Source organism: Phytophthora sojae (genome assembly GCF_000149755.1).
Source record: "Phytophthora sojae unplaced genomic scaffold PHYSOscaffold_12, whole genome shotgun sequence".
Classification (NCBI taxonomy): domain Eukaryota; phylum Oomycota; class Peronosporomycetes; order Peronosporales; family Peronosporaceae; genus Phytophthora; species Phytophthora sojae.
The window spans coordinates 218,664-244,432 of NW_009258126.1; the positions used below are offsets into that span (position 1 = coordinate 218,664).

General features: G+C 57.9%; 10 protein-coding genes across 10 annotated transcripts; 5 read left to right on the plus strand and 5 right to left on the minus strand.

The window, feature by feature from the left end:
• Window positions 1-172: 172 nt before the first annotated feature.
• Window positions 173-1,201, minus strand: PHYSODRAFT_340373 (hypothetical protein; the record flags this gene model as incomplete). Its single annotated transcript, XM_009538517.1, has 1 exon — window positions 173-1,201. One exon carries the CDS (start codon window positions 1,199-1,201, stop codon window positions 173-175), a length of 1,029 nt encoding a protein of 342 aa, XP_009536812.1.
• Window positions 1,202-2,565: 1,364 nt separating this feature from the next.
• PHYSODRAFT_319200 (hypothetical protein) lies at window positions 2,566-3,972 on the plus strand (the record flags this gene model as incomplete). Its single annotated transcript, XM_009538518.1, has 1 exon — window positions 2,566-3,972. The coding sequence occupies one exon, from the start codon at window positions 2,566-2,568 to the stop codon at window positions 3,970-3,972; it is 1,407 nt and encodes a 468-aa protein (XP_009536813.1).
• A 644-nt stretch (window positions 3,973-4,616) lies between these two features.
• PHYSODRAFT_319201 (hypothetical protein) lies at window positions 4,617-9,071 on the plus strand (the record flags this gene model as incomplete). Its single annotated transcript, XM_009538519.1, has 1 exon — window positions 4,617-9,071. One exon carries the CDS (start codon window positions 4,617-4,619, stop codon window positions 9,069-9,071), a length of 4,455 nt encoding a protein of 1,484 aa, XP_009536814.1.
• A 2,913-nt stretch (window positions 9,072-11,984) lies between these two features.
• Window positions 11,985-12,624, minus strand: PHYSODRAFT_528689 (hypothetical protein; the record flags this gene model as incomplete). Its single annotated transcript, XM_009538520.1, has 4 exons — window positions 11,985-12,110; window positions 12,171-12,253; window positions 12,323-12,470; window positions 12,565-12,624. 4 exons carry the CDS (start codon window positions 12,622-12,624, stop codon window positions 11,985-11,987), a joined length of 417 nt encoding a protein of 138 aa, XP_009536815.1.
• Window positions 12,625-13,052: 428 nt separating this feature from the next.
• On the plus strand, window positions 13,053-14,101 carry PHYSODRAFT_383648 (hypothetical protein; the record flags this gene model as incomplete). Its single annotated transcript, XM_009538521.1, has 2 exons — window positions 13,053-13,400; window positions 13,493-14,101. Coding segments are annotated over 2 exons (957 nt in total), but the record flags the coding sequence as incomplete, so codon positions are not given.
• Window positions 14,102-14,363: 262 nt separating this feature from the next.
• On the minus strand, window positions 14,364-14,873 carry PHYSODRAFT_528314 (hypothetical protein; the record flags this gene model as incomplete). Its single annotated transcript, XM_009538522.1, has 1 exon — window positions 14,364-14,873. One exon carries the CDS (start codon window positions 14,871-14,873, stop codon window positions 14,364-14,366), a length of 510 nt encoding a protein of 169 aa, XP_009536817.1.
• Window positions 14,874-15,176: 303 nt separating this feature from the next.
• On the minus strand, window positions 15,177-16,940 carry PHYSODRAFT_366831 (hypothetical protein; the record flags this gene model as incomplete). The annotated part of the gene is made up of 2 exons (XM_009538523.1): window positions 15,177-16,071; window positions 16,153-16,940. Coding segments are annotated over 2 exons (1,683 nt in total), but the record flags the coding sequence as incomplete, so codon positions are not given.
• Window positions 16,941-18,605: 1,665 nt separating this feature from the next.
• Window positions 18,606-20,355, plus strand: PHYSODRAFT_262700 (hypothetical protein; the record flags this gene model as incomplete). Its single annotated transcript, XM_009538524.1, has 3 exons — window positions 18,606-19,308; window positions 19,378-19,453; window positions 19,527-20,355. The coding sequence occupies 3 exons, from the start codon at window positions 18,606-18,608 to the stop codon at window positions 20,353-20,355; spliced, it is 1,608 nt and encodes a 535-aa protein (XP_009536819.1).
• Window positions 20,356-20,544: 189 nt separating this feature from the next.
• On the minus strand, window positions 20,545-24,021 carry PHYSODRAFT_340380 (hypothetical protein; the record flags this gene model as incomplete). The annotated part of the gene is made up of 1 exon (XM_009538525.1): window positions 20,545-24,021. The coding sequence occupies one exon, from the start codon at window positions 24,019-24,021 to the stop codon at window positions 20,545-20,547; it is 3,477 nt and encodes a 1,158-aa protein (XP_009536820.1).
• Window positions 24,022-24,299: 278 nt separating this feature from the next.
• Window positions 24,300-25,724, plus strand: PHYSODRAFT_348181 (hypothetical protein; the record flags this gene model as incomplete). Its single annotated transcript, XM_009538526.1, has 1 exon — window positions 24,300-25,724. One exon carries the CDS (start codon window positions 24,300-24,302, stop codon window positions 25,722-25,724), a length of 1,425 nt encoding a protein of 474 aa, XP_009536821.1.
• Between the last annotated feature and the right edge of the window lie 45 nt (window positions 25,725-25,769).

A 25,769-nucleotide genomic window follows, 5' to 3' on the forward strand; every position in this document is an offset into this window, starting at 1 on the left:
CGCCCTGCTATCGTCGGTAATCGTGGCGATTGGTTGACCACCTTGGGAATGAACTTGCCTTGTTTGTCGCTTGTATCGATGAGAGGCAACTACAGTAACTGCATGTGTGGAATAAGGAATAAGGAAGCTCTATTGGTTCGTACAGCGAACAGAGACATAGATTAATGTGCCTTTATAGTTGGTTGTAGCGGTTCGACATGGTGAAGCCCTCGGAGAAGGCGCGCAGCACACTCAGCGTGCACTCGGGGGCGCTCTGGTCCTGCGCGGCCGTGATACCGCCGATGAGGTCCACCTCAGACGTGATGCGATAGACAATCTGCTCACCCGCTTCGAACTCGAACTGCTGCAGGATGGGGCACGTCACGGTGCCGTAGCCCCGGCAGTCTGCGCCCTGGTGCTCGGCGTCGTAGAAGATGTCGAGCTCGAGCTGGCCCGTGATCTTGATGAGCACGTGCTCGCCCAGCTCGATGCGCTCGCACGACGAGATCGAGAGCTGGAAGACCCGGAACTGCTCGCGGTACCAGAGCCAGTGGAGCTTGAGGGACTCGACCGAGTCGAACTCTTCTCTCTGGAGGTCCAGCAGACACTGCAGCGCCGGGGAGCTGCCGTCTGCGAGGCGGAAGTTGTGCACGTTGACTCGCTGCTGCTCTCCGTCGACGCCCACGGCGTAGTAGAAGTCTCCGATGGCCTTGACGGGGCTCTGGAGTCCTCCCTGCAGGGCCGAGGCGCGGTGGGCCTCGAGCTGTTTGATGTTTTGCTCCAGCACCTGGATCTCGCCCGCCACCTTCTGCTCGTACTGGCGCTTGCGCTTCCTGTAGTTAGCCTGGTTGATGCGGCACTGCTCTTTCCTGCGCGCCTTCTTCCAGTCCTCGGTGGCCTCGGCGGAGGCGCCAGCGGGCGGCGAGTGCAGCGACCCCGCGCTCGCATTCACGCTCTGCAACCTGCTGCTGGGTACGGGCGACGCGTAGCCCGTCTCCTCACGCGCGATGGCGAGCGCGGCGGCCTGGTCGGGCGTCAGCTTGGATCGCCACGTGGGCTCGGGCTGCGCGCAGTTCTGGGGCGAGATGTTGACGGCCTCGGGGCGCTGGCAGAGCCGCTTGCTGAGCACCGGGAGCTGCCGCACGGGCAGCAGCGCGGACGCCGGGAAGGGCGACGCAAGGCGCGGCTCGTAGCGCAGCGAGGGCAGCGACACGGGCGTCATGGCTCTAGGCAGGATGGTTGTCTGTCTGTCGGCCTGTGTCGTGACTTTGGCCGCTCGTCGGTCGTCGCTCTTTTTGGGAAGTGAAGGCCCAGAACAGTGGCTGCGTCCAAAACCGCCCGATCGACGGGGATTTCGTATGTCATCAACCCTAGTCTGCCTTTGACAAAGAAAAAGCATCTGGTCAACGAACCTATTTTGAGAGCTTCCTGCGATTGGCCGAAATTTTCATCTAGGGTTCGTTTAGCCACGGCGTTTACGTTTACCAGCGGAGCTCCCGCGGACAAAACTCCACAAGCGACTGACTGGGAGGGTAACGCAACAGTGATGATGTGGGCCGGCCCCGTAGTGTAGAGGCCCCCAGGGCGATAGACTCCAGCGCACGTCAAGGAGCTTAGCCCATTTGTTTCGTTTAAGTTGTTTTATTTTTGAGCTGTTTTTGAGAGTGCGGCGGTTATTTTACTTTGGTCTTCTACTCAGTTGTGGCCCGCCAGTTATCACGGGTGACGAAGTTTTATCGTCCTGCTTCGGACGGAGCACACATCATCGCAGATCGCGTCAGGGGGGCCCAGCCGGGACTGCGTACCATCTCGTCATCAACCTGGTCGAGTGCTGCCCGTGATCGCGGCGACAAGCATGCTTCAACCGGCTGGCCTGCGTCGGAGTGGAGAACCATTGCACGCCTCGTGATAGCACCCCTTATCGTAGCACCTCGTGCTGATGCAACTGCTGCGGCAACGGTCCATTTGGCCGCCGAAACCGATTCGCTGGACGCAACCTACCAGCCCGTTCACTCAATGCGTGGGTGAGTGAACAAAGCGTGGCTCCAGTTGCTCTCTGGTTTTGCCAAATCGGCTCCTTCCACTCCAACATCTTTGCGTGCCATCCATGGCTCGTGGCGAGCTGGCCACATGTCCATGCATGTACAGTACACAATAGGGTAAGTTTGTGCGTCATGACGATGCCATGACAGCGTTACACATCTGCTCATGCACTTTCGCATGCTCGTGTTTCACTCGTTTCCTATGGAGTTGCTCTCCTGGGATTGTTGGTCTTCACTTTTGCTTCTCAGCTCGCCCTATAAAGCACACTGGCCATCAACCAATCAAATCGCGAAACCTAACTTATGCCTTATCCGCCTAAATTGATGTGCATTACACAATCCACATCCACACAGTTCCCTCGACACTGCAGTCATGCAGCGCATGCGCTCGCTCGCGTCGCCGCTCCATACGCCCCCACGCATCCTATCCGCCTCCCGATCGCTTCCCAATCTTCCCCAGTCCGGTAGCTTCATCTTAAACCGTTACACGCTCTCCACCGCGGCGCAGAGGCATCAGAATCGTCGCTTCAAGTCAACGTCTACAATGTCCGGCTCAGCCTCTTCTTCCGGCGGGTACGAAGCCTTCGGCTCGTTCCACACGCCGTCCACCGCCGCGCTGTTCGCCCGAGACGACACAGAATCAGATCCGGCAATGGTGTTCGCGTCCGAAATTGCGTCGCGGCGTTTGCAGCTCCAGAGCAATTCAGCGCCCAATGCCTCGAATCGCTCACTCTTCGCTCTGGACCTGGAGACGTGGACGTACCTCAACCACGGGGCCTTCGGAGCTCCTACGAAGGTGGCAATTGAAGCGGCTAATCATTGGAGGGCGCAGGCGGACGCGCAGCCGCTGAATTTCAATGACCGAGAGCTGTTCCCGTTGGTGGTGAGGGCCATCAAGTCGCTCGCAGGGTTCGTGGGCGTTGCCAAGCCGGAGACGCTGGTACTGCTGCCCAATGCAACAGCAGGGCTACATTCTGTACTGGCCTCGGTGTTGGAGAGTGAGGCCGCAGAGGAGAAGACGGTGGTGCTGTTCAGTACGAGGTATGGCGCTGTGAGGAAGATGCTGCAAGCGGTCGAAGGCTCCAGCGCCGGAAAGGTGCATATCCACGAGGAACCGCTGTCTTTGAAGGAGTCGTACGACGACCAGAAGGTGGTGGAGAAGCTGGAGAACGCGCTGGAAGCTGTTGAAGCTGCTGGACGGCGCGTGGCGCTTGTGGTGGTGGACCACATCACGTCCAACACGGCGGTGACCATGCCTGTGAAGGAGATTGTGCAGCGCTGTCACTCCCGAAGGGACCGCGTTCCGGTGCTCGTGGATGGAGCGCATGGTCTGCTGAACCTGCCGCTGGACCTCGACGACTTGGGCGCCGACTACTACGTCGGCAACTGCCACAAGTGGTTCTGCTCCGCACGCGGCGCCGCCTTCCTGCACGTTGCGAGGGAGAATGGACCAGCTATCGAGCCGCGCGTGATCTCGCACGGATTTTTTTACGGTATGCAGAGCGCCTTCATGTGGACGGGCTTGGAGGACTACAGCGCGTGGCTCGCGCTGCCGCAATGTCTTGCCTTCTGGCGCAGTCAAGGTGTCGACGAGACGCGCGAGTACATGCACTCGCTGGCTCAAGAAGCTGCAGAGCTGCTGTATTCGCGATGGGGGATGTGCGGCCACCTCGCTCGAGAGCGCGAGTTTCCGCAGCACAAGCGACATGCCATGCGCCTCGTGCAACTTCCGACCTCCCGACGGCTCTGCGGTGGTGTCGTGGTGGATGAGAAGGGCCCCAAGGCCACCTCGACCGATGCCAAGCGCGTTCAGGACGGACTCCACTACATTCACCACATTGAAGTGCCGGTCAAGTGCGTGGATGGCAAGCTTTACGTCCGCGTGTCAGCCCACGTCTACAACTGTCTGGACGATTTTGAAAAGCTCGCTGTCGCTGCAGTGGAGGGGTAGTAGAAGATAGAGGAAGAGGAACCAATTAACGAAGTGAAGGCGTGTTTCAAGCTATCCTGATCACCAAATGTGGCCATTTATCAGCAGAATCTTTGGCAAGAGTCGCCCGCGTGGCGAATGGGCGTGGAGTGAGTCTCTCCATTTGATTGACATCGGAGGCAATGCAGACTCCTTGGACAATTATTTGGCTCTTGTCGACGCTATTCACGACTCAGGTCGACGCGCAGACTTCGCTGGTTCTGGTAGATCGACAAGTATCCGCTGAGTTGCTGCGTGTGGTCCGTGGAATTCCAGGGTCTGCCGCTGCGTTGGTGACCTGGTCAGCGTTCGATAACGCTCTCGAAGGTTCCGGCGGCATCACCAGCGTCGAAGCGTATGAGCTGCAGTACGCGGTGTCTGGTTCAGGGGCCTGGAAATCGTTGAGTGACTCGCTTAGCGGTCTTCTCATTGACCCGAATGCTCAAGCCACGGAGCCTGTGCCCAAGCAGCGCGTGTTCACGCGAGCAGACGCCGGCGAGACCATCAACGACGGGTATTTCAGGTTGACGCTGTCGTACGAGAGCTCGAGTCCAAGCCCATTAGGAGGACGAGCTACGGCTGGGGTAGTGACGCCTCCAATAGCGTTCGATGCGAGCGCAGACACGATGAAGGCTGCGATCGAGTCGCTGGAGCAGGTCACCAAGGCGCAGGTGTTCCGGAATGCGCTGGACGCGAATGGAGCTTTCGAGTGGATCATTTTGTTTGACAATATCGACTATGACACCGAAGACCCCCTTCCACTGCTGTCATTGTACACCGAGACACTGTCAGCTCAATGGACTGGAGACGGCGACCAGGTGGCTATTCAGTATCTGCGAGTTGCTCCAAGCTCTCCAAGTCAGCACCGTCGTATGTGCTCAGACCTGTGCAGCTACGAGGTCTCTGCGTTGCAAACCGGTAAAACGTTCGTCTTCCGCGTGCGAGCTCAGTACTCGTACGACATCGGCTGGAGTTCTTGGAGTGCGAGCAGCGAGCCGTTAAAGATCCCAGCCACCCAGCTACCGCGCGCACCTTCGGCTCCAACGCTTCTAGGCGCGACAACCTCACTCCTTACAATCACGTGGCGGATGCGGCGGGATCTGGAGCAGAGCAACGGCATTTTCGCTACCGAGTTGTTTCCCGTTGTGAGCTTTCATGCACAGCAGCAGTGTGACGATGAGGTTGGCTGGACCACGATCAGCGAGCGCATTGTGCCGGGTTTTAGTGGGAACAAGGACACATTTTCCACCGTTGCAGCCTCGTTGGAGCGTCCGCCTGGATCTACGTGCGCCTTTCGTGTAGCAGCGACGACGACGAATGGCCAAGGCCCCTTTAGCGTGGTTTCAGCTCCGTTCACGACTCTCCGCACAGCTCCAAGCCCCGTTGAGAATTTACGCGTGATTCGAGACCCCTTGACCGTAGTTTGGGACCTTCCTGCAGCAGTAGGAGGACACACGGAGGACTCGTTAACGTACGAGGTGGAGTATCGTATTGCGCGCAGTTCCACGTGGACCCGACTGCCAGATTCGCTGGTTGACAACAGCAAACGCACCGCGAACATCTCGATGGTGTCGCTTGAAGGATACGCCACGTACGTTACACGAGTCAGAGCTGTTGCTCATGCGGAGAACCAAGCTGGCAGCTACTCTCAGTCGCCAGAATTCTTGACAGATTACACGGTCGATGACGTTGAGGAGCATCTTCATTCAACCCTTGGAACAAGGCAAATGGTCTTGGCCGCTTCGCGCCAACAAAGCGCGAACAAGCAGGACTGGTACTACGTTCAAATGACCGGCAATGGCGGCAGTGGGGGCTCTGCTGCCAGTGGCTTCGCAGCGAAACCTGGTGAGAACGGAGCCGTACTCATATTCCCCGTGACCTGGTCGGGCGAGAGACTCACTGAGCGCACATTTTTCTTCAGTGGGGGCCTTCAAGCGTACCAAGTCTCACAGCTACAAGCCGGACAATTAGCTCTCCGCATCGTTGCGCTCGACATATACGCGTGGGGTGCTGGGGGTGCTGGCGCTCGATCTTCAAGCGCATCTTCGAGTGCTTTGGGCAATGGTGGAGGTGGTGCCTTTGCGCGTGGGCTGTTCCGAGTAAACGCGGGGGATGTTATTCACGTTTTAGTCGGCGGTGGAGGGCATGAAGACGGTCGTGGTGGATTCAACGGAGGCGGCAATGGAGGAACGGGGGATTTCCCTGGTGGAGGCGGCGGTGGGTCTTCCGAGGTGCGAATTAATGGACGCACAATCCTCGTAGCTGCTGGAGGAGGTGGCGCTGGGTCTACCGACTATTGCTGTGCGCACGGCGGCGCCGGTGGCGGACTGGAGCAAGCGGAATTGGGTCTTGCGGCCGATGCTACGACCATTCCACTGGACTTGGCTGTCACGGGGCAGGCGCCTCGCGATGAGTACCATTCCTCGAACGTGGCAGGTGACGATCGGGACTTCGTGGGGCTCCCAGCGCGGCATCAGCACCTGGACTGGGGCTTTGGTGCCAGCAGTGCCGACTATTCCGTACTAGCAACGGGCGGCCGGGGAGCTTCGCCTACGGCTCCAGGTCTTGCAGGGACAGCGGGCTCCTACCAGTATTCTCTAGAGGGTGTGTGTCTGTTTAACCCGCGAACGTCATTGATGGAAGTTGCGGTGTCTCCGCTGATGGCAGCTCGCTGGCCGTCGCAGGGTCAACGCGGACGTGGAGGAAGTGGGCAAAGCGGAAAGCAAGCTGGAGGGGGAGGTGGTAGTGGATTCTACGGCGGTGGGGGCGGTGGCGCAGGCGTCGATGGAGCAGGGGGTGGTGGCGGAAGCAGCTACGTCTCTTTCGGAGACCTGTTTAACTCCTCCAAGGTTGGTCTTAGCGATGCCGGACTTCGACCGCAGACGACTGGCGAAGCTGTAAGACAACTTGACGTAACCCCGTTGACATCTTCAAGCGTCAGCGTGAGCTGGAAAGCACCTCCCTACGGGTTTTCACAACTTGTGGAGGGTTTCGTGGTCGAGATGGCGAACAGATCGGCAAACGAAGACTTCCGAGTCGTCCGCTTGATCACTCTCCCCAACGCTGCAGTCACGAAGGATAGCGGCAATCTCACGATCAGCGGACTATCGCCTTCGGCTGCGTATCGGTTTCGAGTGAGGCCACTGCAGCTCGACGGCCATGGCGTCTACAGCGATGTGATCACGCTCCGGATGCCTCCGAAGCCAGCAAATACATGGCAGCGTTGCGTCACGCGGAGCTTGGATGAAGAGGCCACGAGGGCTGGGATGCGGATCACTAACACGCCTCCATTGCTACGGTTGCCGTCCGCACGGCGGGGACACTCGCTTACGGCCATGGACAATTACTTGTATCTCTTTGGGGGACTGGCCAAGAGCTACGAGTGCAACCGGGCGCACAAAGTACCGTGTCTACTGCAACAGCGACCACGCGCAGTGTCGAACGAGCTCTGGCGGTACGATTTACTTACAGAGACGTGGTGGCCAGTGCTGCAGCCAGCGATACTGCCCCCTCCGCGTGAAAAACATTCGATGGCTCTAGTGAGTGGCCGACTGCTGCTCTTCGGAGGACGGCAGAGTGATGCCTCGGACGCCAACGATGCGTCGACCTGGGGGCCTCAAGCTTTGAACGATCTGTGGGAGCTGTCGGTGTCGTCCACGACGGCAAAGCAGACGTCCGTGTCTCTGGATACCCAACAACCAACCAGTCTCGCTATTCCTGATGGAGAAGAAGTTTTCGCTGTTGGCACAAAGAGCGTTAGCTCCAGTGGGGAGCAGCTTTGCGTCACCAACGTGTCTGTGACTGTGCAGGTCACCCACGCGTGCCCTCACAAGCTGCGAATACAACTATTCGGACCCGGACCAGCGACGTTCCCAGGGCGCCAACAGAGTGTCCACTTCCCAGTGGATTCACAGGCTCGGGAGACAACGTGGAGTGATCGTCAGGGGCTGGGAGCTTTCCAGGGAGATCACCGAGCGACAGACACCGCTCCGAACTCGAGAGCGTTCCCAGTGTTACTGCGGAGTCCAGAGGAAGCTGCCGATAAAATCGCGTGCTCGTCAGGGACCCAGAAGCTGAGCTTCGTGTCGTCTGCCAGTAGTTCTGGTACGTCAGGGACGCCACTCGAAGCCCTCTCGGTGTTTCACCAGCTACCCGTCGCCGGTAATTGGACACTTGAGCTGTCCGACACCGCGGCTGACGGCTACGTCGGCACGCTGGACTCGTGGGATGTCGCTTTCGACCTTGAACCCTGCGTCCCGGCGTTCACGTGGACCAACCTATCCGCACTAGCGACAGGATCAGCACCAGCGCCACGGTTCCAGCACTCGGTTGTCGTCTATCAGAGCAGTATGTTTGTCTTTGGAGGCACGCGCGGGGGCACCGGGTTGGAGTTGAACGACTTGTATCGGCTGGATTACACCCCAAGCGTGGCCTTCGGTGTCGCCCCCACTGCAAAGTGGACACAACTCGTCTCACTAACGGATAGTGAAAGTCCCAGTATTGCAGAGAGACGAGTTCATGTTGGACGAGCAGCTCTGCTTACTCCGTACGAGTTGATGGCTGTTGGTCGCGGCCTGAAGCCGCCTCGACGAGCATCACTAGGGTCGAGCACACCGGTATCGGCTTCTCGCTTTGAGGCGCAGCTCGACGTTCGCTTGAAGCAACTGGAAGATATGATCGACGGGTGGCATTCAGTTCGTGTGAGTGCTTCAGCAAGTTTAGACTCTACTGATGAACAGCTACCGGCACCGCGTTACTGGGGAGCTAGCGCCTTCATCTTCTCCCCGCCGGGCAATAGCGTGCCGCGCGTGTTCCTCTTTGGTGGACAGGACGATACGACGCTGCTGGACGATCTGTGGAGTCTGGAGCTGTCGCAGCTGGACGAAGACTTCCCACGAGACCGTCTGAAGGCGAGAAGACTCACGGTTTGCGCGTGGAGACAGGAAAACTCGGCGTACAAGGCCCAGTGGGCATCATCTTGCGGTGCGACTACCACCGCCGCTGCAGTGAACAAGTGCACACTCGAGATGCTGCTGCTGTACGCGTGGTGTGAGGAGTACTACCAGTTTATAGTACTATGAAACGGTTGAGTATGCACTTCAAAGCTATCGGATTTGTCCATTTTATTAAATGTTAACTCCGACGGAAGGCTTCCTCGTTCGGCTTCAAATAATCGGGCTTTACTGCTACCCCAGCATTAACTTGGAGTAACTTTCTTTGAATCTTGGACACGTTCATGCCCCACAACTTTTGTCGATAGCTTCCCAAACACTCTCTCCAGCATCTGCAGCACTCTTGGCAGCACTTCATCCAGTTGATGCGGCGGTAAATACTCGTCACCCGTGGACTTGGCGATTGTCACGATAGCAGGAGGGTTGGCAGCGTCCAGTGCGTGCGAGTGCAGGAATCGCTCCAGCTCGGTCACCATGCACTCTATCTCTTCCGGAGAGCTTTCGTGGTGAGGTAGACCCATATACGGCCCATCAGCCCAAATCTGACGTCGCGTGGCTTCGTCGTGGCGATACCGCTACAACAACTGAGCGAAGTCGCCGAAAACCTTCTCGCCATTGATACCATCTGCACACAACGAGGCGAGTTTACCCACAAGTTGCGTCCACTCTTGCTGGTTCGCCTGCGTGTCGGCAGCCTTGAGGCGATCGATGAGCTCGTAGAAACTTTTCCTCTCTGAACTGCGTTCAACAGCCGATATCAATTCGAGAGGAGACCACCTGTAGCACCAGAGCACTTGCTTTACGGCCTTCACAGCCGATTCACCGATCCATGCCTCCAAGTCTACGAACAAAAGACACCACAGTAAGCGTAACGCGGTCGATCTCAAGACTCAATTGGTACCCACCCACCTCTGCGCAATGGGTCCCACGTGGAGAAGTAATCGATGTCGATGTCGAGGACGTAACCTTTTGACTTTTGGCGAGCATTATCAATCGCTTCAGCACACATAGCTGCTGAGCCCGCCTCCGCAACAAACAGGTCCCAGTATCTAGCCAGCACCACACACACACCAAACAAAGCTGATCTACAGGGACTGCAGAACTGTAACCTCTAACACCCCTCGTACCGAACAGTAGACGCTTCCATTTCGCCCACAGGGCAAAAGAGTTCGTTTGCCACGAAGTAAGATAGCTCCGTCGTCACCCCTAGTGCCGCTACATTACAACCGAAACGTTGCAGATTAAAAAATGACAGCACTCACACGTCCAACTCGAACTCACCGTTCGACTTCCTCTTTCCGATCACCAGTTGCTTGAATGCCCCTGTCGGCATCTGACAGTCTAGGTCGTCAGCCAAACCTCGCATACCGGCACCAAACACGAACATACCTGCGTCGCCCACGAAGGTTTCAGCCACGTGATTTGGTTCATGTGCCCCGCAAACACCAACGGCAGCAAGAACTCAGCGATACCTGCACCAGAGCAGACCAGATCACGAAAAATGGTCATTGCGTTGGGATTTTTCAGACTTCACGTCGGACCCGAACCTGCGTTTGACTTGTCCAGCGCATCGTAGAGCGTATCGGGCTGGAAGATCACCTCGGTGTCCGTTGCAGGGGGGAAGGACAGGTCCGGGTGGGCGTCCACATGCAGCACGTGGATGTCGGAGAATGGCAGGCGGCGCTGGCGGATGGCCTGTAGTACAGTATATCGGCGTCAGTTTGACAGCAGCAATGCGCATGCCTATATTATCATGTAGTGGGTAAGTGGTCAGGTACCCGGTGGATGTCTGGCAGACAGTGGTGGTGGTTGTCCACGATCACCACGGGCAACGACATGACTGCGGCGATGATCAAACTAGAGGCTGGTAGTGTGGTGGTGAAGCCCGAGAATTTTGTGGGGTCTCAAACTCTCAGCATCAATCCGAGAACCGCTCTGACCGGAAATCATGCTACCAGCACCACGAGTACACTCGAAATGCTGTTGCTATACGCGTGCTGTAAGGAGCATTACCAGTCTACAGTACAGTGTTTTGACATTAGCCAGTGTGTATTAAATTGGAATATCTTCCTCCGCATCTTCGACTGGTTCATACTCCACAACTTTTGTCGATAGCTTCCCAAACACTCTCTCCAGCATCTGCAGCACTCTTGGCAGCACTTCATCCAGTTGATGCGGCGGTAAATACTCGTCACCCGTGGACTTGGCGATTGTCACGATAGCAGGAGGGTTGGTAGCGTCCAGTGCATGCGAGTGCAGGAATCGCTCCAGCTCGGTCACCATGCACTCTATCTCTCCCGGGGAGCTTTCGTGGTGGGGTAGACCTAGAAAGGGTCCAGCAGCCCAAATCTCGCGTCGTGTAGCTTCGTCATGGCGATATCGTTCCAACAACTGAGCGAAGTCGCCGAAAAGCTCATTCACATCGACACCGTCTGCATACAACAGTGCAAGTTCACTCACAAGTTGCATCCACTCTTGCTGATTTGCCTGCATGCCGACAGCCCTGAGACGATCAATGAGTTCGCAGAATCGTTTCCTCTCTGAATCTCGTTCAATTGCCGCTATGGATTCGAGCGGAGATCGCTTATAGCGTGGAGATGAAAACACTTGGGCGACGGTTTTCACAGCCGATTCACCAATCCGCGCCTCCAAGTCTATGAAAACAAACAAAAAGTAATATTGTAAGTTCTTCCAGCGGTAAATCTCGAGACTCAACTGGTTGTTATCACTCACCTTTCCGAAATGGATCCCATGTCGAGAAATAGTCGAGGTCGATATCGAGCACGTAACCTTTTGAGGTTTGGCGAGCATTATCGATCGCTTCAGCAGCCACCGCAGAAGCCTCAGCTGCTGAGCTCGTCTCCGTAGCAAACAGGTCCCAATATCTAGCCACCGTACACGCAACAATATTCAGGTGCAAACATCGCCACGCCCGCATTTCCTCTAAAAAGAATAATTCGCACCGAACAGAAGTCGCGTCCATTTCGTCCACGGGGCAAAACAGTTCGTCCTCCACGAAGTGAGGCAACTCACTCGTCACCCCTAGCGCTGCTGCGTTGCCACCAATGAGTTACAGATTAAGCGCACTTCGGGTAATATCTTCAACACAAACTCACCGTTCGCCTTCCTCTTTCCGATCGCCAGTTGCTTGAATGCCCCTGTCGGCATCTAATACTCAAAGTTCGTCAGTCTGCCCCACTCATATTCTAACACCAAATATGATCACACCTGCGTCGCCCACGAGGGTTTCAGCCACGTGATCTGGTTCACGTGTCCTGCAAACACCAACGGCAGCAGGAACTCGGCGATGCCTGCACCAAAACCAGAAAATTGATCATTCCGCTGGATTTTTTTTTCAGACTTTCGCGTCGGATCCGAACCTGCGACTGAGTCGTCCAACGCATCGTAGAGCGTATCGGGCTGGAAGATCACCTCTGTGTCCATTGCAGGCGGGAAGGACAGGTCCGGATGCGCGTCCACATGCAGCACGTGGATGCCGGAGAATGGCAGGCGGCGCTGGCGGATGGCCTGCGGTACACTTGTCAGTTTGACAACGGCAGTAATAAACCCGAGCTGCAAGGCCTGTAATGTTATGCAGTGGAGTAGGTGGACAGGTGCATACCAGGTGGATGTCCGCCAGACAGTGGTGGTGGTCGTCCACGATCACCACGGGCAGCGTCATGCGTCACTGCGGCGACGAAATGATGATACAAAAAAGGCAACTGAGTCGCTGTGCCTGTGTGTGCGCCACACCAGCTGCAATTTTTTCGAATTTCTTTCATTTGCGTTCAGTATGGTCCAGAAGGCGCAAAGTCTGTCGCAGAAGGCGAAATTTGAAAATTCGCGCCTCCTTCCGTTCTCAAAAGATAGCCCCCTGTCACGATGCAAACATGTAATCAAATGGCGCAGTCAATCGCGAGCGGTTACACGGTACGTAACCCACCTTTTTGGCCCCCATATTCGGCAGTTCGCAGACCGCTACAGCTCCAGCCAGCGCGCCAGTCGCTGATGGCAGACGCCGCCATGATGCAGATGGAGGAGCAGGAAGTCGCGCAGAAGATGGAGATCATGGACGAGTTGCGCGCCTCCGCCCACGAGGCCGAGGCCGAGGACGAGGACTGCGACGCGGCCGGCGCCAAGCGGCGGCTCTTCCGCTTCAAGCCGGCCTTCGACGTGGTGCTGGTGCGCGAGGTCATCCGCTGCTTCCCGTGGGCCGCGGGCTACGGGCGCACGCGCTCCGCCTGGATGTCGGTGGCCACGCGCGTGCAGTCCACGCTCGAGAGCATGAAGGGCGTGGCCTTCACGCGCGGCAGCGCGCTGGACCACGCCATCGTCAAGCGGCGCGTCGACATGCTGCTCGAGGCCTTCCGCAAGAACGAGATGGCGGGGCTGCGCGGCTCCGGCACGCCCGAGGAGTTCGACATGCGCAACAAGCTGCTGGCGATCCTGGCCAGAGTGGTGAGACGCTGCTGCTGCTGTACTGGAAGGTTGGGGCGGGGTTGGAGTTGAATTGACCGAGTTATGGACGCTTGTGTGGGTTGCCATTGCAGGTGGACGAGCAGACGCTCAACAAGGGCGCCATGCGCGAGAAGCGCGTGCAGGCGGCGCTGCAGGTGGCGCTGCGCAACCTCGCAGAGCTGGAGGGCACCGCCGGCATGGTGGTGCCCCCGTCCGTGGGGCTCACGCCTCCGCCCGCTGCTGCTTCGACGCCGCCCGCGCCGTCAACGCCGTTGATGCCGATCGCCCCGGCTCCTGTGGCGGTGGCGGCCGTGCCGAGTCGCGCGAGTCCGAGCCCCAGTCCAGTGCCGCAGAATGTTCAGCAGAGCACCAGCGTACAGCAGAACGGCAGCAACAAGCGGCCGCTGCGTGCCCCCGTTGTGGCAGTTGCTGGAGCTGCCGGTAGTCAGGAGATGAAGAGAGCGCGGGTCGAGAAAACGGTGGTCACGGTGGACTCGGCGCTGAGCTTCGAGGAGCGGAAACTGCGTCTCGAGGAGAGGCGTGTGGCGCTGGAGGAGGAGAGACTGGCCTGGGAGAAGCAGAAGGCCCAGCAGGAGGGCAAGGAGCGCCAGGCGCTGCTAGACGTGCTCAGCACGCAGGGGTCCCTCGTTACAGAGCTGCTCGCGCACTTGCGGAGCACCAAGATGGCCATGAACACGCACGGGGTGTGAGTGAAGATATATGAGATCAAGTCCCACGTGAACCAGCACCAAGCAGCAGCAGCCATTCGTAGCAGAAGCGCGCTATCAGTTTCAAAGTGTCCAAAGCTAATTACCATTGCATAGGGGGAAAGTAAGGCTAGCGTCGAGGCTGCATGCACTGCGCATGCGTTGCAGTTGAAGCAGATGGCTACATTTTTCTTTACCCAAATCGAAAACTGTGACTCATATTTTAGGCAAAAACGGAAGTTGAAGTGGCCGTCAACTATCGCCGCAGCAGCGACAGCAGCGTACCCGCAAGTTCCGCGACGCCCCCGACGTCGTCCATTGGCGCTGTGTGGCCTAAAATGGAGGTGATGTGGTCCGAGGCTCGTTGCACCTTGCCCTGGTGTTCACTTTTGTCGACAGCGCGCTCTGACAGAAATTTCTTCGGAGCTGGAGCGCACTTGGAGGCGACGGCACTCACGACGTCCGACAAGTTGAGAGAGAGAGCTCCGACAGTTATGCTGCAATCCGGCAATAATTTCGAAGACAGCGTAATGTTCAGCAACGCGTGACAGGCGGAGCTTGCGCAGAAGCGTCTGGTCTGAGCGACCGTCGGGGTCTCGAAGGACAACAGCGTGTAGTTGCTGTCGCTCTGGCAGCCGGCGAAGCTCGGGTCGGTCGCAAGTGGCTGGAGAACGTCGTCGACTGCTCGAACACTGCAATTCTCTGCGTCTATCGTCGAAAGTGATGCGAACAGCAAAGTAGTGATCACCGTCGTCGAGAGCTGCATGATGGAGCTCGGAGTAATATCAAAAGTGCCCATTCCGGAGGTGCGGAGAAGTAGTTTGTTTGTGCATCACGTGAAGGAAGAAGACACACCGTGAAAGGATATTGATGTGTTTATAAGAGTAAGAGATAGAAAGAGCTTTTACATAGAGGGCTTTAGTCTGCTGACGTTCATCACTACCACAGCGTCAATTGTATCAAACTGTCTTGGGTCAAAATGGAAGGACGGGAATGGAGAGAGAGAGAGCTCTTTGACATACAGTATCAACGTCTACGGTGCCGTGGTGGCCACGGGCGTGAATGTTGTAGAGGTCGGAGAAGTAGTTGGTGATGTAGTCGCGGTAGTCGAAGTAGTAGTGGTGGTTGGTGCCGTGGTTGGTGCCGTGGTTGGTGCCGTGGTTGGAGCTGTCGTCGGGGACGAGGTGGCCGTCGACCCGGAGCTCATCATTGCTGTTTCGTCCGTTGATGTGATGGTCGACGCGCTCGCCAACTGCGAGTCGGTCATTTGGAAGTAGTGGAACATGTACTTGTCCTTCCAGTTGTTCACCTTGACCTGCCGCCGGCCGTACTTGACGTCCTGCACGCGGCTGTAGCACAAAGTGTGCGTGGTGCTTGGGATCTTCCAGTTCTCGCGGAACTCCGCGTTGAAGTCGTCCACGCCGAAGTTGTCGTCATACCAGAGGCAATCCAGCGTCTCGCCCTGGTCGATCGCGTCCGTCTGAGTGCTCGTGTTGGCGGAGGCGGCTTCCATGATGTCCTGGTAGAGGTTGTAGCTTCTACCGATGGCCTTGGCCTTGGAGCTGGCGGTGGCCGGCACGTCCACGTAGCTGGCATCGAACAGCCTCCTGGTGTTGCTCTTGGGGCACGACAGTCCCTCACTTTGCAGAAGAGCGAAGAGGTCGTCCGACGCGTACGAATACGAGAGGTTCCCCATGTCTCTGGCGCTGACGTAGCGCCAGTACTCCTTCGGCTGGTAGGCGAAGAATTTGCCAAGGATCGGGTGACTTTCAACGGGGATCCGCGTCTGCCCGGTGGCATTCCAAAACATGGTCATGGTCGACTGAGCAGTCGGAGGCACGCCGGGGTAGTTGGCGGTCGAGCACGTTTGGTACGCGTAGGCTCCTGTCTGCTTCTCCGAGTCGCTCAGGGTTCGTCCAATCTGGCAGTCGAAGTAGAGCTGCTGGATCAAGTCGACAGTGGCGCTGTTTAAATGACAACACATGCGTTAGTACGAACACCCCAAAACAAGGAGTTAAGATGGATGTACAGTACAAGTAACGTACTGGTGGCTGTAGAAGACGGGGTCTGCGGACGTCGGGTAGGTAACGAGGGCACCTAAAGCCGTGTTGTGGATCGATTGGTGCACTCCCCAGTGAATGTTTTGGGAGAACCAAGCGTATCCGTACTGGAGACTGAGGTACTTTGCGAGCGAGGAGTAACAGAAGCCCGACGGGAAGTTTGTCGTCGACCAGGAGCCTCGAGGGATGCAGCCAGCGCAGGCAGACCCACTCATTGTCGATTTCTCGCAGAAATTGGTGAAGTCGGCGTACGGGGAAGACAACCCGTTGACGCAGTTCCCATTCACCGTAAAACCGTTGATCGAGAGCGACGCGTAAGGCCCGGAGCTGCCTCCCATGTCCTTCAAGAAGGTTGAGCAGTTCTCGAACGTCGTACACGTGTTGGCCAAGAACTTGGCGTAGTCCGCGAAGTAGTCCCAGTACGGAATCGTGATGCACGCGAACCTCGTCCCGAGACTGCGCAGCATTTCCTCGTAGGCGAGCAGGTAGCGGCGGTGCCAGAACATCATGCCGCACGTGTTGTGCGCCTCCCGGAAGGACGTGAGGTCCGAGTGCACTTCCACGAACAGAGCGTGGTAACCGGTGCTCATGGCGGTGGAGATGGCGTCCCGGTAGAGCTGCTTGTCGGTGGACGTGAGCGCGTCCCACGAATATCGGACGCGAGGACCGCACACTCCGGTAGTCGGCCACACATTGGCGCTGGAGGGTGTTACCAGCAGCACAATGGAGACGAGGAGCGTGAGGAGCTGAGACTTTGCGTGGCGCGGAGCCATGATGTTTGCAAATGAGATCGAACCCAGCAGGTGTTCGTCGTTTATGGATCCGGCCAAAGGCAGTTCACCGGCTCAACACGCAGTCACACGCACGCCTTTGAATCCTGGAAGACGGGAAACGGTGGAAAAGCACCAAAGGTTTCTTCGCCGAAGATGCCCGCCCACTGGTATACATGCAATAGTAACCTCCGCAGAGTGCAATCGCCTCGGACAAAGAGCGCCAGACCGGTTGGTGTCTATGGTCGAAGAGCGCGCGAAGACTTGAAGCGGAAAGGCGAACTCGTTTCGGACCTTGGTACCAGAGAGCAAGTCGATACAGCGAAAAACGGAGTCACTCAGCCAAATTACTGCCGCCTTGAAATGGTTTGCAACGCTGTTGCGGCATCTTACAGGCGTGTGGCGACATGATCCAGACCTGAGCGAGTGGTGCGTCCAGTTGGCCACCTCCCCGAGAATGCTTATCACAAACCCATGGCCGAGACTAAAGGATGTGTTTCATCCCGTCCGCGAGTCGAAACCAACCGGCCAATGCGGCTCAGATCCATCATGGAACACCTTATCCTCGCCCCGACACGCAGCTTTCTCATCTCCAGATGATGAACATCTACATCTAGAGCCACCAGCACCGACGTTAGCACTCACTCGTGGAGCTTCCTGCGTTCTATCGTAGGCAGCAGCATGTATGTCCTCGCGTTCCAGTTGACAGGCTTGGGCGCGGTCAAGTAGTCAGCTTGAATGATCGAAGTCACGCTCCAACAAACCCGGGAACAATTCCCGCGCCATCCGACTCCCGCTCTAGCCCGCTTTCTCCGTTCGTACGTATTTAGGAATCATAGGCGCTAGAAGTCGGCAACGTCTTCGATCTATCACTGTTTTGAAACCATAAACGCTCACGCGTGTGCATCTCCACGCTCGAAAATGGCTGGCGTGTGCTGAGTTCTGTAGACCCCGCTCAGCACTGCAACGTGGCCAGTAGCGTCACCGTGACTCACAAAAAACGGTAGACGGTTGCCTGCAGCTCCTGTCGACGGATCAAGTCGAGTAGGTAGCTCGATTCTCCACCGATTCCTGCCACCACATCGAGCACCGCAACCTTGGTATCACCCGAGACTTGACTTCCGGTCGCTTTACCGCCCATCACGCCACGTCGTCTGGTCACAACGGACTGGTGTTTCACCAGCCGCGACTTCTTCCGGCCCCGTGGGTGCCTTCACGTGAGTCACGGATCGGCGGGAGAAGAGCAGCGTAGCGCCTGTCCTGGGCAAGTTCAGTTGTTGCTCCTTCGTACGTGGCGGTTGGGCGGCGGTTTGCTTCGGGTTGTCGAGTTGCAACAAGTGACTCGAAACATGGTTTGATTCTTTGTGCCATTGAACCAGCACCCCCTAGTCAATGTCACCAACCGACTTGTTCTCGGGGTAGTCGACCCAGCAAGCCCAGCCCTCAGTTTCGCGCCGCATTTCAAATGCACGAAGGGAATCCGCAGCGAACGGTCTCGAACCGGCACCACGCGACTGGTGATGCCAGATGCCGACGCCGCAGCGCCGTACGTTGTTGCTCGCCTAGATTTCAAGAAGATTTTGGGCGATGTAGAGAGCTCACTTTTCAACTTCGTCGATCGTGAGCGTGTGCCCATTTCCAAGGCGCTGCGGTGCAAGGCTCTTCTTCATGCGTTTCTGCGTCCTCGAGCTGCTGCTCCTCGCCTGGTTGGCGTTAAGTGATATCGCGCACTTTGGTCGCTCGGTCGGTGCTCAAACCACTTGCTCCAGTCGCGTCCGAAAGCCATGGGGGGCCATGACCACCGCTGAGCAGAACTTGTACGTCGAAGCGCTTGGTGTCGGCATGCAGCAGGGATACCACATCCTGTTCGCGGAGCTGGCGTCCGAGAAGGCGTCGTCATCGGAGTTCCTGCGCACTTGCGGCTTCCTGTACTGGAATCGGCGCTTCGTGCTCGCCTACGAGAACATGCTGCGCAGTCTGGACCCCAAGTACGCGTGCCTCACGATCCCGTACTGGGACTACTTCGCCGACTACGCGCGGTTCATCGAGGGTATGTGCGAGAACGGCGGCACCTCGCTGGAAGCTTGCTCGTCGATTCTGCGCGGACTCGGCGGCTCGCAGGGAGCGGTGCGATCCATGAACATCAACGGGAGGACCATCTCGGGCAACTGCGTCACCAACGCACCAGCCAACTCGTTCTGCGAGAGCTCCACCATCACGGACCCGACTCGATGTGCCCACTGCATTCCCCGCTCCGACTGGTCCACCACGACGTTCCCATCCGGCTTCGGATACGCTGGGCTGGGGGTGACGCTGAGCGGGGCTAGCGGCTTCCGAGACGTAAGCATCAAGATCCAGAACGGGACGCACAGTACGTTGAGGTTGGATTGGTTGCTTGGTGCACGGTGGTAGATGACTAACCTGGAAGTGTTGTGCGCAGATTCCATTCACAACGCATTGTCGTCCGTGCTCGCCACATACGTTAGCCCCGCGGATCCAGTCTTCTACAGCATCCAGTACGAATTACCTAACTTACCATAGTTCGAGGTATCCGACTGACGTTGACCCTTGTGTTTGTGTACCATCCAGCGCGACCGTCGACCTGCTTCACCAGATCTACCTCGAATGCCAGCTCGGCGACAACGTCGTCCCGACCGCAACGGGCGTCTCGCGGTGGGCGTTCCAGACGTGCACATTGTACCCGGACGCTGTGAGCCCGACCGCAACGTCGAACGTACTGCAGCAGTGGATGGTCGATACGACCTACCCAACCTCCACGACCGCCATTCGCGCGGAAGACCACCCGCAGCTTGGCCAGTTCTTCACGCCGCTGCCGTCCAAGTACTGGGAGTATGTCAACATCAACCAGCTCGGGCAATTCTCGTACCAGTACCAGCGCAACGACCTGATCACGAACATGGTGAACAATGGCTTCGTCTGTCCTAAGCGCACCACTCCCATCCAGGCGTCCCTCTCATTCGGAGCTGTGGAAGCAACCACGACCTTGGATGCAACAACTACTGAGACACCAAGCACCGCCCGCAAGCTAGCTGAATCGGGGAGTATGGAGACCGAAACGTTCGAGTCGGAGCAAGAGGAGCGTGAGTACATTGAGCAGCAGGCGACGGACCTCCTGGAAACCACTTTGAACGCGACCATCAAAGTCGACGGAACTGCGAAGACTGCATTCACCCAAGCTGAGCTCATCGAGTGCCAGTACTACAATGACAACATCGCCGAAGTGGAGGACTACTCACCTGTCTTCCGCATGAACTACGGCCTGGGCCCCAACGACCACACGCGTTGCTGGCAGCTGCTTCACATGATGCAGACTGGCAAAGCGGAGATCCGTGTCGATAACTGGCGTGACATCATGAGCGAGCACTTCGACGGGAGCAGCAGCAGCGAATCCCCTTGAAGTTGAGCTGTTCCAGCAGGAAAAGAGAGGGAGAGACAGAGTCGAGTCGTGTACAGGCTGCATATGCGTGTTTTTAATCTGATTGTTCACCAAGATCTGTCGTCTAAAGCAAACACGGTCTAGCACAGCACCGGTGTAGTAGTACAAAACGCGCAACAGAGCAGGAACTTACTTGCGATCGATAGCTTGTTAATACTCCTTGAGCGTCAGTCTCGGCACGATGTTCATGGCCTGCAGCTCCTGGAACAGCAACTTGCAAGCGTAAGGAATGCGGATACTAACCACCTTCTCTTCTGACTTGCAGTGCTGGCACCAGCCCTCGTAGCCCAGCATGCGGCAGCCCTGGCACACGTCTGCGCTGAATGCGTCACTGGACAGCATGAGGCGCTCCATTAGTAGCATACTGGCACCATAACCGATTAGACAATCGCGCTCCATTTCACCAAGACGCAGACCACCATCGCGTGAACGACCTTCAGTAGGCTGGCGGGTGAGCACGGCGCGCGGACCACGCGCACGAGCGTGCATTTTGTCCATCACCATGTGCTTCAGCTTCTGGTAGTAGATCGGTCCCATGAAGATGTAGCACTCAATCGGCTCGCCCGTAATACCCGACGTGAGGTAGTCCTTGCCAGCATAGTTGAAGCCATTCTTGACGAGCTCACGCGAGCAATCAAGCACATGGTCAGCCGATCCATACTTTTCACCGAAGGCAGTACCGTAAGCACGACGACCAGTGAGGACGCCTGCCTTGCCTGCAATCAGTTCGATCATCTTACCCACAGTCATACGACTGGGGAAACCGTGAGGGTTCATGATCAGATCGGGGCAGATACCCTGATCGTTGAACGGCATATCCTCCTGCTGGCGAATGGTACCGCACACACCCTTCTGACCGTGACGACTGCTAAACTTGTCACCAATTTCAGGACGACGAGTCTGGCGGATCAGCACCTTCACCAAGAAGTGGTTAGCTTCTGATGAAGTCAGCAGCACTTTGTCGACATAAGCTGGGATAGGTCCCTTGTAAGTCGTCGGTGAAGGCGAGTACGTCACATCGAGTGGGTCACGCCCATCGACCGAGTCGTTAAACTGCGTGGGTTGCTCCTTGTTGATCATGATCGCACCATTCTGAACAATGCCTCCAACGCGGCTAATACCGTCCGCATCAAGCGACGAGTACTTGGCATTCCGGAAACCCATGCCAGCGCCACCGGGGGCAGCCAGGCTGTCGAAATCCGGTGGTCCAACGATACGATCGTACGAGCCATTAGCGTACTTCTTGATCATGGTCTGGTACTTCTTAAACACCATGCAGCGTCCGAAGCCGCGATCCAGCGAGGCCTTGTTGAGGACGATAGCATCTTCAATATCATAACCAGAGTAACTCATAACAGCCACGATGGCGTTCTGTCCTGCCGGCACACGGTCGAAGTTCACAAGGTCCAGCACACGAGTCTTCACCATAGGCATCTGCGGGTACACCATAGTGTACAACAGCGTATCGATACGCTCGAACTGGTTCATGGCGATCGTACCAATGGCCTGCTTACCCATAGCACACTGGTACGTGTTACGTGGCGACTGGTTGTGGTGAGGATACGGGATAAGGCCCGACACAACACCCAAAATCGTCACGGGGTCGATTTCCAAGTGAGTCGTGCGGTCTCCAATCTCACTTTCGTGCAGAGTCACAAGACAGTTGTTCTCCTCGTTCACATCCACATACTCCACGCAACCTTCCACAATGAGACTGCTTAGGTCGCGCACTCCCGATCGCAGCTCGTCCAGGTGACGCTGAGTTAACCGAGTACGGTGTGTGACGGGGTCAATAAGCAGCAGCGGGCGGCACACACGGCCACCGTCAGAAGCGATGTACACAACGCGCTGAACGTCGTGGATCATGACAGACACGAATTCGCCGATGAGACCAGCACGTCGAATACGACGCAGACGAGTCACGAACGCACGCGGGTTCACGTGAGTACCGATAATCACACCGTTCAGCATCACCAGGTAGTTCGATGCGTGGTTGATCTCCTCGCCAGAGCTCAACGACACGTCCGTAACACCCAAGTCAAAGCACAATCGCTTAATCGGACCAGGCTCCTCATCTGAAGTCACGTGACACAACAACGCCAAGTTCTTGACAAGGCCACATGCTTCACCTTCAGGCGTATCGGCCGGACAAAGCATACCCCACTGCGACGGCTGTAGCGAACGGGGACCAGAGACCTTGCGGGTCTTCTCAAACTGAGACGAGATACGCGTCATCATACCGAGAGCCGACATGTACGAGAGTCGCGAAAGCACGTGGGTGACACCAGCACGGTCCATACGGAAACGCTTCAGCGTCCAGTTACCGGTGGACAGCGCGTGGTAGAAACCCTGCGTGATTGTGTCTGTGCGGACGCACTTGATGATATCAAAGACCGACGCGCGGTTCGGCTTGCTCAGCACCATGTCAGCCTGACGCTTCAAGTCGCTGTTGAACCGCTTGAACAAATCCTCAAACAGCAACGACAGCAGCTGACCTGCGAGCTCCAGACGCTTGTTTCCGTAGTAATCCTTGTCATCCAAGCGCGTGCGGTCCTTGTCTGTGAAGAGAATACGACGCACAATGTGCGCCACGTAAATGCTCTTGAGACGGAAGTTGAAGTTTTCACAGGGCACGTGGTTCAGCACCAAGTTGGCCAGCGCCGAGCGCGCAGCATCCACCAAGTTGCGGTCCTGCTGCGGCCGTCCAGCGCCACCGCGGTTGCGTCCTCCCATGGCTCCGATCTTCGTGAGTGTGTTCATCTTGGAGCCAATGTACTCGAGAGCCTGCTGCTGCGTGAACACCTTGAGGTCCGAGGCCTCCTCGAAGGACGCGGACATGGCGTCGCAGATGTCCGGCTCGCTGCCCACCAGGCTCACGATCTCCTGGTCGCTCTCGACGCCCATGCCGCGGAACACAATGACAATGGGGATGTCGCTGCCGAACGAGTTGGACTTGAGGTAGACGCGGCCCTTGTTCAGGAAGATGTTGGTCCTGGACTTGCGCTCGTGCGTGGAACTCGTGATGCTGGCGCAGACGTTGCGCTTGCCGTCCTCCTCGATGATGACTCGGTTCTTGGACAGCTGCTCGTGGATCAGCACCACCTTCTCGACACCACGCACGATGAAGTAACCACCCGGGTCGTAGGGGCACTCCTTGAGCTTGGCCAGCGCGGCCTCGCTCTTGCCCGCCAGCACGCAGCGCGAGCTGCGCAGCATGATGGGGATGCGGCCGATGAGCACCTTGTTGTTGGTCACGATCTTGTTGCCGCGCCGGTAGCGCACGCTCACGTAGACGGGCGCGGCGTACGTGCGGTCGCGCAGGCGGCACTGGTGCGGCGTGACGCTGGCGCTGACGAAGGCCTCCTCGTCGATGGAGGGCGCGCCCAGCTGGATGTCCGTGTACTGCAGGAAGAACTTGGGGTCGGCGTCGCTGCGCACGACGTTGTTGGCCTGCGCGCGCACGATGTTGCGCATGTCGACGGACGTGAAGTAGTCGAACGAGTCGATGTGCTGCTTCACGAGGCCGCGCAGCTGCAGGAAGTACGGCAGCAGCTTCCACTTGTCCTGCACGCTCTTCACGGGCTTCTCCAGCTCCTCCATGGACACGGCGGACGCCGGCGGCGCCATACCCGGCCCGGCGGACGGAGCCATGGACGTCTGCGAGTGCGGAAGGAATCGAGAGTGATGGCGGCGGTTGGGTTGGAGACCAAGAATTACTGGTGCTGCCGAGTGGTGTGGCGCACACAAAGATAAAGCAAAATTTTAGTCCAATCGAATAGTCGATCTGAAAATAGCAGCCAATCAGCTCCGTCGACTTCCCTAACCACAAGATAGATGGCTCCACAATGGTGGACGCTCGGAGCTCGCTCCGCTAAACGTCAACTATCCGCTCGACCAACTGTACCATGGCGCCGCACCAGACCCCCGTGGACGACACCGCCCCGGCCACCAAGCAGCGCGTGGACCTCATCATCTTCGCGGCCCACGTGATCCCCGTCGCGCCGCGCGACGTGGTGCTGTCGGACCATGCCATCGTCGTGGACAACTCGCGCATCGTGGCGCTGCTGCCCCGCGACGAGGCCGCCAAGCTGTACGAGGGCGCGCAGGAGCGCCACCTGCCCAACCACATCGTCACGCCCGGCCTCGTGAACCTGCACACGCACTCGCCCATGACGCTGCTGCGCGGCCTGGCGGACGACAAGCCGCTGTGCGACTGGCTGACGCAGGACATCTGGCCCACCGAGGGCAAGTTCGTGGGCCCGGCCTTCATCCGCGACGGCATGACGCACGCCGTGGCCGAGATGCTGCGCTGCGGAACCACGTGCTGCAATGAGATGTACTTCTTCCCGGATGAGGCCTGCGCCGTGCTGGAGCAGACGGGCTTCCGCGCCGCCGTGGGGCAGATCGTCATGGAGTTCCCGGGCGTCTACGGCTCCGGCCCGGACGACTACCTGGCCAAGGCCGCGCCCAACCTCGAGAAGTACGCGCCCGGCTGCCACGACCTCATCACGACCACCGTGGCCCCGCACGCGCCCTACACGGTCTCGGACAAGAGTCTGCAGCGCGTCGACGCGCTGGCCCGCGAGCACAAGGCGCGCGTGCACATCCACCTGCACGAGACGGCCAGCGAGTGCTGCGACAGCGAGGCGCTCAACCGCGCGTCCATGAGCTGCCACCAGAGCGACCAGAAGCTGCGCCCGCTGGCCAACCTCAAGCGCCTCGGCCTGCTCTCGGACCACCTCATCTGCGCGCACATGACGCAGCTCACGCCGGCCGAGATCGACGAGGTCGCGGCCGCCGGAGCGCACGTGGCCCACTGCCCGTCGTCCAACCTCAAGCTGGCGTCGGGCATCGCCCCCGTCACTGAGATGCTTCACCGCGGCGTGAACGTCGGCATCGGCACGGACGGCGCCGCCAGCAACAACTCGCTCGACATGTTCGCCGAGATGAAGCTGGCCGCCATCCTGGCCAAGGCGCAGACGCTGCGCAGCTCCAGCGTGCCGGCCGTGGACGCGCTGCAGATGGCCACGCTCAACGGCGCGCGTGCTCTGGGCCTGGACAAGGACATCGGCTCCATCGAGGTGGGCAAGCGCGCGGACGTGATCGCCGTCGAGTGCGACAGCATCGAGATGATCCCCATGTACAGCGCCATCAGCCACGTTGTGTACGTCGCCGGCCGCGAGCACGTGTCGGACGTCTGGATCAACGGCAAGCACCTGCTGGACAACCACAAGCTCACGACCATCGACGAGACGCAGGTCAAGCAGACTGTGCGCGAGTGGGCCGCCAAGATCTTCGCGCACCGCACGGAGCAGAAGACCGAGGAGTAAACGATAAGGGGACGTGTTAATACAGGCTTCTGGCACTTGTACATA